This window comes from Bos javanicus, chromosome 6 (genome assembly GCF_032452875.1).
Source record: "Bos javanicus breed banteng chromosome 6, ARS-OSU_banteng_1.0, whole genome shotgun sequence".
Lineage (NCBI taxonomy): Eukaryota > Metazoa > Chordata > Mammalia > Artiodactyla > Bovidae > Bos > Bos javanicus.
In genome coordinates this window covers 111,320,215-111,336,578 of record NC_083873.1, presented here as the reverse complement: position 1 = coordinate 111,336,578, position 16,364 = coordinate 111,320,215, and the positions used below count along the sequence as shown (strand labels likewise).

Here is a 16,364-nt window from a genome sequence, read left to right as displayed (position 1 = left end):
CATGATTTTTAAGAAAATCATAGAAAACTGAATGCAAGTTGGATATTGCATAACACTGAAAAAATGCTCTTTATTTTGTTACATGAGAGTATGGTATTACATTGGTTTGAATTTTTTTAATGTTATTTTTCATTCAAGATTCAGACTGAAGTATTTACAGACACAGTAATGTGAAGTCTGGAATTTGCTTTAAAGAAAGTGTTTTAGGGCTGCAGTCCCCGAACTTTTTAGCACTCGGGATGGGTTTCATGGAAGACAATTTTTCCATGGACAGGTGGAAGTGGGGTGGTTTCAGGATGATTTGAGTGAATTACATTTATTGTGCACTTTGTCTTTTATTATTACATCAGCTCCACTTCAGATTATCAGGCATTAGATCCCAGAGGTTGAGGACCTCTGCTTTAGGGAAAAAAAAAAATTTGAGAAGACAGATTAAAGAAGAATAGCAGAATGTTGATAATTTTTGAGGTTGAGTAATGGGTGGTTGCAGCCATGAAATTAAAAGACGCTTACTCCTTTGAAGGAAAGTTATGAACAACCTAGACAGCATATTCAAAAGCAGAGACATTACTTTGCCAACAAAGGTCCATCTAGTCAAGGCTATGGTTTTTGCTGTGGTTATGTATGGATGTGGGAGTTGGACTGTGAAGAAAGCTGAGCACCGAAGAATTGATGCTTCTGAACTGTGGTGTTGGAGAAGACTCTTGAGAGTTCCTTGGACTGCAAGGAGATCCAACCAGTCCATTCTGAAGGAGATCAGTCCTGGGTGTTCATTGGAAGGACTGATGGTGAAGCTGAAACTCCAATACTTTGGCCACCTCATGCGAAGAGCTGACTCATTGGAAAAGACCCTGATGCTGGGAGGGATTGGGGGCAGGAGGAGAAGGGGACGACAGAGGAAGAGATGGCTGGATGGCATCACTGACTCAATGGACATGAGTTTGGGTGAACTCCAGGAGATGGTGATGGACAGGGAGGCCTGGTGTGCTGCAATTCATGGGGTTGCAAAGAGTCGGACACGACTGAGTGACTGAACTGAACTGAACTGAATGGTCAAAAGGGGGTCGATTATTATTTTCTCTAGTTTTATAAATGTTTAAAGATTTCTGTAACAAAAAGTTCTGATCCTATGCATGTCCTTGCTGCCTCAGTGCCTTTGCACATATCCTTTCTTTTGCCTAGAATGCTCTTCTGCAGACATTTCTAGTTTTTGCTGTCCCTCTTTCTTCAGGTCTTTACAAACCTGTCATCTTTCACCGAAGCCTTCCTTATTTTATTACCGTACTTAAAACTCTAAGCACTCCTTCCAGCACTTGTCACCACCCGTCCCATGACATATTTTTTGCTTTCTAGTCTGTGCCCCACCTCCCACTACAATATCTACTGCATCTGAGCAAGAATTTAGTCTGTTTTGTTCACTGCTATATCCCCAGGACCTAGCAGAGTTTATGAGACATAACAGAATCTCAATAAAAACTTACTGAATAACTGTGTTACAAAAAGTAGACACAATTTGGAAATAAAGCCAAAAGGTGGGCACACATCCTTTCATTGTCCTTTGGGGTCACTGTTCAACAAGCTTGTTGTTATTCAGTTGCTAAGTCATATCCAATTTTTTGCAACCCTCTGGAGCCAGGCTCATCTGTCTTCCACCATCTCCCAGAGTTTGCTCAAATTCACATCCATTACATTGGTGATGCTATCCGACCATCTCATCCTCTGCCTCTCCCTTCTCCCCCTGCCCTCAATCCTTCCCAGCATCAGGGTCTTTTCCAATTAACTGGCTTTTTGCATCAGGTGGCCAAAGTGTTGGAGCTTCAGCATCAGTCCTTCCAATGAATATTCAGGGTTGATATCCTTTAGGATTGACTGGTTTGATCTCTTGCAGTCCAAGAGACTCTGAAGAGTCTTCTTTGGCATCACAATTTGAAAGCATCATTTCTTCAGTACTCAGCCTTCTTAATGGACCAAATCTCACATTCGTACATGACTACTGGAAAAACCACAGCTTTGACTATACGGACCTTTGTTGGCAAAGTAATGTCTTTGCTTTTTAATAGGCTGTCTAGGTTTGTCATAGCTTTCCTTCCAAAGAGCAAGCGTCTTTTAATTTCATGGCTGCAGTCACCATCTGCAGTGATTTTGGAGCCCAAGAAAATAAAATCTGCCACTGCTTTTACTTTTTTCCCTTCTATTTGCCATGAAGTGATGGGACCAGATACCATGATCTTAATTTATTAATGTTGAGTTTTGAACCAGCTTTCTCACTTTCCTCTTTCTTGACACGTTTACTCCAGAATGAGTTAATTATCTAGCAGGTTGTGTCTTTGTCCTTTCTACTGACTCTCAAATCTTATGAAGTTTGATGGTAACTTATAGATCTTGTCCGTTAGAGTTGCAAATAATTTCTGTCTGATAGAAAAGATATTCCCAAAGGTTATGGCTTCTTATTGCCTTGCAGAACATTGATCAGTTTATATCTAACCTGCCAATCTATTCTAATATTCCCTTTAAAATACTTATAAGTGATCCAGTGCTTCCCAGTGTTCTCTGAGTGGACTTTATCATTTTGCAGAATCCCTCATAAATGAATAAATAAATCTTTGACATGTGTTGATTCTGTACGTTATAAAAGTCATACTCTAAGCATTTTGAAACTCCTGCTTTGACAAATGAATTCAAATAAATTATTCAGTTCAAATAAGTTGTGGGACTTCCAAGGTGGTCCAGTGGTTAAGACTCGTGGGCTTCTACTACAGGGGGCACAGGTTCAATTCCTGCTTGGGGAACTAAGATCCCTCATGCCATGTGGTAGCAGCAACTACAACAACAATAACAACAAAAAAATGCTCAACAAAAAGGTTGTGATGAGCTGTGCAAATCTTGGCAGATATTCTTGGCTTTTTTTTTTTTTTTTTTTTTTTTGCCTCTTGAGGCTCTGATTCTGCCTTGCTGAGCTATACAACACACATCTGGTCCATTCACTCAAGATTCTTTTTCAACTGGTAGAGGACATCTGGTCACCTACGGTCCCTCCCATCAGATTTGTCTTAACTGCACAACTTTAGGCCCTTTATCCTGTGTCCCCTCCAGCTGCCCCTACTCCAGGACCGCTCTCATTTGTTACTCACTAGTGCACTTAAGCATCCATATCTGAAAGTCCATATCTGAAAGTGAAGGGGAAGAATATCCCCAGGTGAAATAAATAATATTTTATACTTATCTACCTATAAGCAACGTGATTCTGCTGCAGAATCACAAATAGACGTCATCTCTCCGGACTATTCTAACCAACTGCTATCTATCTACAGGGCAGGCTGAGGTTGAACCCAGGCTCGCCCTAACGTGCTGTGATCAGTCGGCAGTGGCTTCCAGGTACCCAGGATTAGTGTGCTTGGTGTGAACCACATCCTTCTTGACCCAGTTCCAAGAGGTGATGGTTCAAGACGTGAAATAAACCACAAAGCCTACGGCTGATAACTAGCGCAGGCGTGGCACTCTGCTGCCTTTCCTGCAGAAATTTGCAGTATGTCCCAAAGCACAAACATTAGGACCTTGCCTCACTAAATGGAGACCTGTGACCTCACCCAGCAGCTTAATGACTCACCTTGAGATGACAGAGGAGAACACCTTCGTCTAGAGACAGCAGAAATGCTAACACACTGGGAACGGGTTGCCTCTGGCCTCAGACTTGCTTAGAACAGCCTCTTTTGGAAACCATTGAATGGAAACGCAGTCAGTTCAAAAGCAGTTCTACCATTTAGCCAGCTCCGACCATGGGAAAAGCTCTCTCTGTCTCTGTTTCCTCTTCGTTTGAATGGGCCTGATGATTCCAAGGGTAGAAAGAGATGAGTTTCGATCCCCACTCTGCCGTGGACTAACTTCAAGACTGTCTTCATGCACTGATACAGTCACAGAGAGCCCGGGGCTCAGAAAGACTGCACTTAGAGTTTAATGCTCTGAAGTCACTGTCTGGAAACTTTTAAAAACTTTACCTTTGCTTTCGTGTTTCTACAAGAGAAGCCCGATAGGACACTGGAAGGGGCGCCAGGGCCTTGAAGCCTTGGCTCACATATTGTTCCCCATCCGCTGCTTCTCCACCTCCCTGGGGCAGGATCTTGCCTGTGAGGACCCTTCCTCGCTCTGCCCACCAGCAGGAGTGTCCAGTGGAGTCAGGCGCCCCTTCCCTGTGTACCAAGTTGTGGGGAGCAGTCCAGCACCTGTGAGGGTCTGAACTCTCCCTGCCAGTAACCCCTATGCTCAAGGGGACCCTGCAACCAGGAAAGGTTAATTTTGAATTTCTGCTGGATCTGTTTCTGTGACTGGAACCCGCATCTTGCCCATTTTGTTATTATCTGCATGCACAATGGCCGGCCTCAGGGAGATGAGCTGAGCCACCCACCTGTGAAGGTCTGCAAGGAAGTGAAACTAACACATCTCCCTGCCTGAGACTTGCCATTGTGGGGGACATTTGTAAGGACTAATAGTCTTTTTATTTAGTTTCTTCACCTCCCTGCATCTCTGATCCATTAAAGAACCTGGCTTCCAGTCCCCACAATATGGTTCTTTTGAGGAGCTAGCCTGCCATCTTCTTGGTCAGCTGCCTCCCAGATAAAAGTCCTGATTGCAGGGCCTCATCTTGGATTCATCACGGTGAGCTTGGACTCGGTAACAACCCGACTTCCAAGAGCAGGCAAAGACCACCTGGCAGGGCTTCCCTGGTGGTCTAGTGGTTAAGAATCTGCCTGCCAATGCAGAAGAAATGACTTCCATCCTTGGTCTGGGAAGATCCGACACGCTGGGGGCAACTAAACTCATTTTCCACAATTCCTGAGCCAGCACTCTGGAGCTCATGGTCCCTGACAGGAGGAGCCACTGCAACGAGAAGCCCTGGCACCACAACTAGAGAGGAGCCTCCTCTGGCCGCAGCTAGAGAAAGCCCAAGTGTAGCAACCAAGCTACACTTTCCAGCGCAGCCAGAAAAATCACATAAAATAATAATGATAAACCACCATGTCTGACTCTGTGCAACTCCATGGACTGCACCCTGCCAGGCTCCTCTGTCCATGGAATTCTCCAGGCAAGAATACTGGAGTGGGTCGCCGTGCCCTCCTCCAGGGGATCTTCCCCATCCAGGATGGAATCCATGTCTCTTATGTCTCCTGCATCGACGGGAAGTTCTCACCACTAGTGCCACCTAGGAAGCTCAAGACCACAGAATAAAAGGAAATCTTCCTCCTGCTTTTTGAACAATGAGCAAGTCATCTTTATTTGTACGAGGACCCCACAAGTTACCTTGCAAGCTCTAACTGTCAGAAATCACTTGATTGTAATAACTGTCTTGGCTCCATCCCTATAATGTGTGTCCTGAGACTTCCTCGACAGGATGCTGATAAGTTGAGAAAGAACACCCGAGATAAAGCTCCTAGTGCACGCAGACAACCCATACACATGGATTCCCAACCTTTATCCCATCGAAATTTCTAAACAGGCTTTTGGGCTGTTTTCCAAGGGTTTTTCCCTCCAAAGAGGAAAGGAGGAAGCAGAGAGGCCGTGAGCGCTCACTGTGGTACTGAATAAAGGTTTCCTTTTTCATGGCCACTTCCTTGGGTTATTAATAACAATACCAGGGCGGGAGCTTGGGCGGCAGGCAGATGCAAACAGCACCAACCTTTCTAAGAACAACAGAAGCAAAGCCTGAGGCCAAAGAGCCTGGAAGTGACCTCTCTCCTTCTCTCTCTCCTCTGTTCCTGTCCTCTCTCACTCAGCCATATAATGGGCTCCCAGAGCATCCAATTAACCCCTCCTTCTAGAAGATTCTACCCACCCCCAGCTACCTTTCCCCAGATATGCTGGGAGCACCCCAAGCCCCACAGGCCCCATACTCAGCTTATTTGCATATGTACTCCACTCCACCCTTCCTTCCACAGATAACTCAGCTGCAGGGTCTGACTTCCCTCCTCGTAACCATAGCAGCAGCTCGGATCCTTGTTCCACTTTCCACATTCAGTAGGGTTCACCTGAGACTCTCTGGCCACTGGTCCCGGCCTCAGAAGCCCAGAAGGAAAGACAGGCGTGAAGGAAACCTGATAATCACAGAGAGCACATGGGTGAACCCAAGGCCCTGCGGTGCGCTGATGAAGTTCAGGGTCCAACTGGACCTGAAGAGGGAAGAGGGACAATGAGCAGGTGGCCATTCCATCACTGCAAAGGGAAACCACACTGCCATTCTGGCCCATGCAAGGACGGTCACCCTCTCACAGTCTCGTGTGCTGAGAAAGTTCAGGTTGTACACGGGCCAACATGACCCTCTAACCAGCAAGATCCTCCCGAGGGCCCACAGCCATCAAAGAGTTTTGGTCCACGGATTGGCCAATCTGCCGCAAGCAGTAGCATCTTATCTATCTCCCAGACTTTGTTCAACAGGGTTGATACACACTCTTGGGAACAGCCTTTTGTGGAAACCCTACCACTAAAGGAAGACTTCATGCATGACCTCTTTCATCAAGCCCTTCCCGATTCAGCCGCTCCAGGTGGGTTCAGTTTGCTGAATCTCGGTGGTGCTGCTGTGACCCTTGGTACATGGCAATTCATGTACTGATATTTTCTCGTTTGATGGGTACCTGAGTACATCCCACATGGCCCTGGAGAATCCAGCAAATGGCTAATAGCAGAGAAGCGGCCCCTCCCTGCTCAGGGCCCCTCTCGTCTGGGTACAATCCTCTTAGCTGCTGTACATCGCACTGTCTTGCGTTACTGTTTCCAGGCCAGTCGTCCTAAACCTGCCTTGTAGGACCCAGAGAGCAGGACCCATGTTTTCTTCCTCCCTGAATCCTCCACGTCTCGCCCCAGCTATACACACACATACATGAAAGCCTTGACTAAGAGTTTGTATGAATCTGCTATTGGGTACAATTTTTTGTCATACATTTTATGGGAAGTGGAAGTTAAAGAAATGCTAAAGTCATTAAAATGGGAGGCATGGGGAAGTAAAAATGAAGCGCTGGCCCTGAGAAATCTTATTGGAAATTTTGAAAAGGAAAGAGAAGCCAAAACAAATGATGAACTAGAGATAAAGGTATCAGAAAAGACAGTGGATGCGGTCACAGAAGGGATCATTAGCAGCTGGGAAAAGATCAAAGAAGAATCTTCTCTGATGAAGGCTCTCATTGCTTCTGTATCAACAAGCACAGTGTGGACTTAAGCAGGTTCAATTCAGCAAGCACGAACTAAGACTCTATAAAGGGATGAAGGACGTGCTGGAGCACAGGGAATGCAGAGATGAATTAAACAGCCCCTCTCCATCCAAGGGGAATGGTACCCCACTCCAGTGCCCTTGCCCGGAAAATCCCATGGGCAGAGGAGCCTGGTGGGCTGCAGTCCATGCGGTCCCGAAGACTTGGACACAACTGAGCGACTTCACTTTCACTTTCCTGCACTGGAGAAGGAAATGGCAACCCACTCCAGTTCTTGCCTGAAGAATCCCATGGACGGAGGAACCTGGTGGGCTACAGTCCACAGGGTTGCAAAAAGTTGGACACGACAGCATGAGCAAGCAAACAAGCCTCCAGCCAGGACCCTAGCTTGTCTCGGGACAGGGACAAAAAAAGTCATTTATTACGATTTTGTTCATTTCTATTATTTGTAATATACTGGCTTGTATATTGTTGTTATTTAGCCAATAAGTCATGTCTGACTCTTTTGCAACCCCATGGACTGTAGCCCACCAGGCTCCTCTGTCCATGGGATTTCCCAGGCAGGAATACTGGAAAGGGTGCTATTTTCTTCCCCAGGGGAATCTTCCCGGACCAGGATCCAACCCATGTCTTCTGCATTCCAGGCAGATTCTTCGCCACTGAGCCACCTGAGTAGCCCCTGATAGCTTGTACGTCACTCATTTAATCCAGCTAAATACTTTTGCTTATTATATAACAGGCACTCTTTCAGATCCTCGAGATATATCCCTCAACAGAATGTCTCTAGCCTAAATGACCGTATATTTCATGAAGCATCTGCTAGATTTTTAACATTTTAAAATCTAGTTTTTTTTTTAAAAAAAGCAATAAAGTAGAAAGAGATGTAACAGAAGAACAAAGAAGATGATAATGAAACGAACATTTAAAAGCTAACATAAAGATACAGAAAGGGTGCAGCTGCCCACAATACCTCTGTCGCTCCTCGCATGGAGTGGGCGGTGTTGTTTCTCTGCCTCCCAAATCTGGGTTGAAGGGGTGACCTAACCAATGTAGAAGTGATGCTGTGCTGGTTACAGGTCTAAAGCTTTAGGAAGGGCTCTTCTGAAAGTTTGGGAACTTGGAAGAACTCCAGCCACACCACAAAAAGATCGTATGGTGACACCACGAGGTGAAGAGGGGCCCTGAGAAGAATAGAGAGAGAAAGCGAGGCCACCACCCCAGCTGACACCATGTGCCATGGCGCCATCTTGTAAGCGCCACGTTTTGGACGTTCCGGCCAAGTCAGTCGCTCCTGACTACAGCCCTAGCTGGCACCGTGTGAAGCAGGCCATCCAGCTGATCCCAGACAAGCCACTCAATTGGGAAAGATAGCAAATGGCTGAGGCTTTAAGCCCCTATGTGTTAGAGTAATTTTTGATGCAGCAAAAGATAACCAAAACAGAAAGCGCACCTGGAAGCGAGGCATGGCCTGACGGAAACCTAGAACACACGTTCAGTTCAGTTCAGTTCAGTCGCTCAGTCTGTCCGACTCTTTGCGACCCCATGAACTGCAGCACGCCAGGCCTCCCTGTCCATCACCAACTCCCAGAGTCCACCCAAACCCATGTCCATTGAGTCGGTAATGCCATCCAACCACCTCACCCTCTGTCATCCCCTTCTCCTACCTTCCTTCAATCTTTCCCAGCATCAGGATCTTTTCAAATGAGTCAGCTCTTCGCATGAGGTGGCCAAAGTATTGGAGTTTCAGCTTCAACATCAGTCCTTCCAATGAATATTCAGGACTGATTTCCTTTAGGATGGACTGTTTGGACCTCCTTGTAGTCCAACATGTGTACGATGGTTCCTTTTCTGTGTCAGCTTGGCTAGCCCATGGTACCCAGAGATTGAGTCAGATGCATCTGGATGTGTGTTGCATTTAAATGGATGCACTCTGAGTAAAGCAGGTGACCATCCACGGTCTAGGTGGGCCTCATTCAGTGAGCTGAAAGCCTTAAGAAAAAGACTGACTTCCCCCAGGGAAAAGGGAATTCTGCCAGCAGAGGCCTTCAGATTAGAGCTGCAGCATCAACTCTTCCCTGGATCTCTAGCCTGTCTGCCCACCCTGAAGATTTTGCCTTGTCAGACACCAAATCACGTGAGCCAATTCCTCAAACATTATTGACTGGAGGATTTTTGCAGAAACTAATGCCTATGGCCAGCGATTTGTTATGTAAGTGAATACTGAATCACGAAGGATTTTATTCTCTTTTGTTGGCCTAATAGTCACATCGTCTGAATCAGAAGTATATTCTGAAGAACTATCATCTTCTGAGATCCTAGTATTTATGTTGCTTGGACAATCAGAGAAAGTATCTGCATAAAATTCACCAAAAAATGCCTCTTCACTTAAAATTTCATGATGTGTCTTTTTTAAAAATTTTATGGTAATACACTTGCTTATGACATACATAAGGTTGGAACAAAAGCTTAATGGAGCAAAATGTGAATGATAACAAACACAGGGTATATGATGAACCCTGGGTCAATTTTTAGCTCTAACAACTTTGCACGGTGATGTTAACTGTATCACTCTTAAAAGCACGTTGCCACGTCTCCAGTCAATAATAGGTTAAATGAGCACTTTCTCTCTTTCTCTCCCTCTGTCACTATCTCTCTATCTCTGTCTTTCTCTCTTCCTGATTACAACATAGCTTTAGCATTTAGCACTGGGTGACAAGCTACAGTTATTAATAGAAAGGCCTCAAGAAGACTATTTGTGAAGGCTGAACAGACAGGACAGAAATTGTTATTGGAGGCTGGGGAAATGAAATCTGTGCTCTGAAGACCTGTCACCTGCCATAATGGAGCTAATAGAAGCAGACCTAGTGAACTTCGGGTTTTGGCTAAGGAGATTTCCAGGCAGAATGTTGGAAGTGCCAACTCATTTCTTCTAGCTGTCTGTGAGAAAGATTCAGGGAGAAAGAAATAAACCAAAAGAGAACTGTTCATTTCTAAGCAGATTCAAGAGCAAGCATTTCCAAGTCAAGATTTGTTAGGTTTGAAATAAAACTGCTTTTCATTCCCAGTCTTTCCTAGTAAAAGAATTTCAAAGCAAGAAATGGCCTCAAGGCAATGATCACGCCCAGGGCGCTGCCAATAAAACACCTTCACAGGGTCAAGACGTCAGAGGTGTGACTGGGAGGCTCTGAGACGTCATGGAGAAGAAGAAACTCAGCATGTCCAGCACCCCAGGCGACACCAGCCTTTCAGCTGACCCCGCCGCTGTGCCATTCATGGAAGTGATGTCTGAGCTGTTTGGGGTGCTCCAGCTTAGCTAAGCCCCCCAGTGACTTCAGCTCTAGCCAACATCACAAGGAACAGAAGAACCACCTAGCTAAGCCCCATCAATCCTCAGAGTCATGCAAAATAGTAAAATGGCTTATGTTTTAAGACACGAAGTTTGGGGGTGGTTTGTTACATGGTAATAGATAAGCAAGATACCAATTACAGATCATTTGAAACTGAAGAGTTGTAAGGCAAGAGACCTACCATAAACCTACTGATGGCAGTAATAATTACCAGTGGCTAACAAGTCCCTTTACCTAGCACTGCCACATTCTTTCTTCCTCGACACTCAATTTTACATAGCTGCAATTATTATACTCATAATTTTTATGATGGTTTTGTTTTGCATGATATTACTTATCACATTTTTGTATGTTAGACATAGTTTGAATAAAGTACTGCAGGGGTAGGAAGAGCTAGATCAGAGTAGAAATCCCAAGGTGAACAGTTGGCATAAATCGCTGCTTCGGCCCACTATCAATGACCAAGGCAGGAGAGAGCAGTCTAGGCAAGAGATGGGTGCAAAGGAGGATCGCAGAAATGGTCTCAGCTTTCATCAGGGAGAAGAGGGTATGACTACCAGGGAAATAGCCTGCTAGACTTTCGACAACATAGAAGGAGGAAGTTATTAATCAAAGAACCATGACCTTGAAGTTAAAGTCTCTGGGGGAACAGAAGGTAGAAGAGCTACAAGAACAACAGGAAGAGAGAAAGAAAACATCACATATATAATCTACACTATATGGAGAATTCTCACAGAAAGAAATAAACAAGCAACTCAGTAGAAATTAACAAGGATCTGAATAGGAAACTCACAGGAAAAAATATAAACGGCCAATAACCATACACAATATGCTGAGAATCATCAACAGTCAGGGAACAATTAGTTGCCATTGTTTTTCTAGTTGCTATTGTTGTTCTAGTTAGCAATGACAAGATTGTGGGGAAGTATGACCTCTGATGGATGGTGATGGGGGTATACAATGATACAGTTACTTTGGAGAGAATTCAGAAATATTTATCAAATTTTAAAATATGCCTAATTCTCCCTTTGGCCCAGTAGAAATCTATCCTATAGAAACACTCCCATACGTACACAAATATATGTTGTTGTTTAGTCTCTAAGTTGTGTTCAACTTTTTACAACCCTATGGACTGTAGAGCCCCAGGTTCCTCTGTTCTTGTGATGCTCCAGGTACATATTGGGTTGCCATTTTCTCCTCGCAGAGATCTTTCTGACCCAGGGATCGAACCTTTGTCTCCTGTGTCTCCTGCATTGCAGATAGATTCTTTATCACTGAGACACCTGGGTAGCTACATATACATATAACAACTATATATATATATATATAAAACAAAAATTATATATTTGACAAAAATATTCATTGCAGCATGTTTCTCCCCAACCAGCATGGTAGGTTCATGAGAGTGGGCACTTTATCCTTCAATCCTGTATTGTCAGAACTAGATCACTTTCTGAAACATAGAAGATGCTCAACAAATATTTATTGAATGAGCACTGGAAACTAATTTTCTATCAGTAGGAAATATCCACATCCATCCTACAGAAGGGTGGTTTCCCCAGTGGCTCAGAGAGTAAAGAATCTGCCTGCAATGCAGGAGACCTAGGTTTGATTCCTTGATTGGGAAGATCCCCTGGAGAAGGAAATGGCAACCCACTCCAGTATTCTTCCCTGGAAAATCCCATGGACAGTGGAGCCTGGCAGGCTATAGTCCATGGGGTCACAAAGTCAGACACAACTGAGTGACTAACACACACACACACACACACACACAGGAAATATTTACATCCACTCTACAGAATACTGTTAGCTGTTAGATGGTGCTAGTAGTAAAGAACCTGCCTTCCAATGCAGGAGACATAAGAGATGGGGGTTTGATCCCTGTGTCCTTAAGAGCCCCTAGAGGAGGGCATGGCAATCCACTCCACTATTCTTGCCTGAAGAATCCCATGGACGAAGGAGCCAGGCGGGCTACAGTCCACGGGGTCTCAAAAGAGTCGGATATGACTGAAGCGACTTAACCTGCACAACCTGTGTAGTGAATGACACTGAGAGATCTCCAGGACCAATTATAAATTAAAAAATAATAATAATGATAATTACAGTAGAAAAGCTTTTTCATCATTGGAGGACCGATTTAGTGGATTGTGATTTAAATAAATGTAATCTTAGGCACCTCTTTTTTTGTTTTCTGCTTTTACTTTTATTTGGATTTTTTTTTTTGGCGGCATTTATTCCCAGGCCATAAGTTTTTGTTTCTTCTGGGATATCTTTTTCTTTCGTGCAACCTCCTCTTCTGATTTAGGAATAATCTGTTCTTTTTCAGTGAAGATCATCTCAGTGTGGCCAGGAGAACTCATGTACGGGTTGATCTGACCATGAGCTCTGCAAGTCCTGCACCAGCAGCAAATGGTTTTTAGAGGTCACCTTTAGGCTGATTACGGCAAAGGAACATCTGTTCTGATGTTGGCCTTGGTCCATGTTTATTATCACTGAAAGATGCCTGTGATATTGCACTTCCCTCAAAAATAGCATGTTGAACGTTTAGAATACTTCAGGATCTTTCCTCCTTATTCTCATCATTCCCCCCATGTGGTAAGTACTGCCATTCCATTCCACAGCTGAGAACATTGAAGCTCAAAGAAAGTAATTTGCCCAGAGTTATGCTGTGACAGAGCTGGGATTTGAACCCAGTGTGCAGAGTTCCTGCTCTTAAACTACCCAAGGATAAAGTGACTGTATGTTCTGTTTAAGCCCAGCATAATTATTAATAGTATCCCCTTTCTTTCCAAAAAGTTCCAGACACAGTCAGTGCATTATGGTCCCTCTACCTACAGAACCTACATAGGTAGCAGAGTGTTAAGAGTTTGGTTTCTGGAGCTAAATTTGGGGCAGTTTGCTCAAACTCTCCAGTTCAGTTTGCTTATATGTAACATGGAGATAGCACTGGTAATGCCTCAGATTGCTGTGAAAGGGCTAAATGGTTTGCCATTTTTTAAGTGCCTGACACACAGGAAGTACCAGATTAATTATTAACCTGTTTATGCAAAGTGTGAGTGTATGTGTATTGTGAGATATCTCGAAAGATGTTCAAAAAATAGTAACAGGAGATATCCCCATTAATATTTTAAGTATATATATATACACATATACATTCGCCAACGGATGTATCTTTTTGATATTGTGTGTTTTGAATACTGAGTGTGTATTTAACATTGAGTAGGCGTCCTGACAAGCGCTAAAAAGCCATCTGGTCTCTATGGCATCTTGCTTGCTATATGGATATGAACGCCCCAAAGATGATCAAACAACAGCAATTTAAAGACTATTAAATTAAGTGAAAATAAAATGATCGCTTTTATCATTACCATTTCAGATTGCATATCACTTGATTTGAGCTTCCAGGGTAGCTTAGCTGGTAAAGAATCTGCCTGCAATGCAGGAGACCCTCGTTTGATTCTTGGGTGGGAAAGATCCCCTGGAGAAGGGATAGGTTACCCCCTCCTGTATTCATGGGCTTTCCTGATGGCTCAGATGGTAAAGAATCTGCCTGCAACGTGGGAGACCTGGGTTCAATCCCTGGGTTGGGAAGATCCTCTGGAGGAGGGCATGGCAACCCACTCCAGTATTCTTATTTGGAGAATCCCCATGGACAGGGGAGCCTGGTGGGCTACAGTCCATGGGGTTGCAAAAGGTCGGACATGAATGAGCGACTAAGCACAGCACATCACTTGATTTAATTGATACGTTAATTGAAATCTAAAGGAATGGCTCAACTTCTACATTTTCTCTCAATTAACTAATTGTAAGCAAAACATTTGACACCATGGCAATCTTTGGACTAGAACAATTTGCAAATAAGAAACTTCAGTCGCTGCGCTAGAACCTGAACTCATGGGCACCCGCAGGGAGGCTGGGGGGCAGGAAGGGGGGGAGTCTCTCTGCCCACTTCCTCTCTCCCCAGCCCGGGGTCAAGTGTGTTTGGAGGCAGAACCGATTTGAATCACACAGGGGAACATCGCGGCTAGCCTGCCCGCCCTTGGCAGCCTGGAAAAGGCAGCAAGCCAGCCAGCCAGCACCTTTTCACTTCCCAACTACTTCATGTACACTTTCAAAACTGAGTTTTCCGGGTGAAACTAAGCCCTGGTAATGGAAGTCAGGAAATCTGTTCACTTTGGGGAGAGATTAGTGGCTAGCTGGGATAGGGACGGAGAAACCTTCACAAAAGTCTCCATAGACTGGGTGTTCCCAGGGTCCCTACAGATTCATAAAGCAGATGCACTTTTGCGGCTGTTAGAATCTTAATTTTTAACCTTGCTGTTACTTTGTTTTCTGTCGTTACTGGGAGCTCTGGTCACATTTATTTCAGGGCGCACAAGAATCTCGAGGCTGGTATATTAATGAATGAAATGAATGTCGGTGATCCGGCCCCCCAGACACTGTCCTCCCCGACCCCAAGCTCCGCAAACCATTTAATCCAGTGTCATCTGCAACACTCTGGGGACTTGGGAGGCAAGACATGGCGAACAGAAACCCCGCGCAACTCACCGGCCTCCCGTTGACTTTCCGAACCAGTCGCCGGGCGGTGGGCGCCCAGGGGAGCTGCGGCCCCAAATGGAAGCCCAGGGCGTCTCGGACAACTTCCACCCGCCGAGCGGACGCGCCAGTAGCCGCGCGCTGTCGGCGGGCTCCCTGAGACCACCGGCCGCCCGCACCTCTTGCGAGTGGCGCGCGCAAACGCGCGCCTGCACTGCCTACTCGGCACCGCCCGGCGGGCTCTCAGCTGACTCGGGACAGTAGGTGCCTTGTTGCCAGCAAATCCAGACGGCTGCTGTGCGGCGCGCGGCGTCCAGCTGTGCCCAGCTGTGCCCAGCGCGCCCCGCCGAGTGCCGTCCCCACCGCGCGTGGGGCCCCGTAGGGCGCCTAAGACTCCCACTCACCTGGAACCCGGCCGGATCGTCTGGGTGTAGGTGTCGCATCGCTCCTGGATGATTTTCTGAAAATCGGCGGTGCTGCCTTCCCCGTGCCACCTGTTGAGCCCGGAGTAGTGCCACTTGTAGATTCCGATCGCCCCCCCGGTGATCCCCGCCACCAGGAAGAACAGAAGAACGCACCAGCAAAGCTTCTTTCTCGGCGTGCAGCAGTCGGCCATGGGGTCCGATGAAGGTCTCCCGGACCAATTTGTAGAAGCGGCCGCTGGAGTCTGAGCGGCCGGGGAGGAGAGCGCTAGCCCGTTTCTCAAACTGCACTTCCCCTTTAGCGCTCGCTCGCCTTTTCTCTCGCTTCCTTTCCTACTCCTCCCCCCTCCTTCGAAGTCCCTCAGTGGCGATCGCTAGACCAGTAAGGATCTCAAGGTCTTAAAAAGCCTAGAGCCGTTCACTTCCTAAACGGCAAGAGTGAATATTGACATTTTAGGAATCAACGAACTAAAATGGACTGGATCTGATGGATTATATTCTTTGCAGCCAAAGATGGAGAAGCTCTATACAGTCAGCAAAAACAAGACCCGGAGCTGACTGTGGCTCATATCATGAACTCATTTCAAAATTCAGACTTAACTTGAAAAAAGTAGGGAAAACCACTAAACCATTCAGGTATGACCTAAGTCAAGACCCCTACAATTATACAGTGAAAGTGACAAATAGATTCAAGGAATGAGATCTGATAGGCAGAGTGCCTGAAGAACTATGAACTGAGGTTCATGACATTGTACAGGAGGCAGTGATCAAGACCATCCCCCAAAAAAAGAAATGTAAAGAGGCAAAATGGTTATCTGAAGAGGCCTTACACATACCTGTGAAAAGAAGTAAAAGGCAAAGGA

The 16,364-nt window shown here is 45.5% G+C and overlaps 1 protein-coding gene across 3 annotated transcripts in view; it reads right to left on the bottom strand.

The window, feature by feature from the left end:
* CD38 (CD38 molecule) overlaps positions 1-15,861 on the bottom strand; it is a 66,153-nt gene extending 50,292 nt beyond the window's left edge. Inside the window, exon 1 of one of the 3 annotated variants that reach the window (XM_061420873.1) lies at positions 15,484-15,861. In XM_061420873.1, the coding sequence (XP_061276857.1) occupies positions 15,484-15,695 (212 nt within the window). In that variant the 5' untranslated portion in view covers positions 15,696-15,861. The remainder of the gene's footprint in view (positions 1-15,483) is intronic. The other 2 variants (XM_061420871.1, XM_061420872.1) reach the window with 2 other exon arrangements.
* Positions 15,862-16,364: the final 503 nt, after the last annotated feature.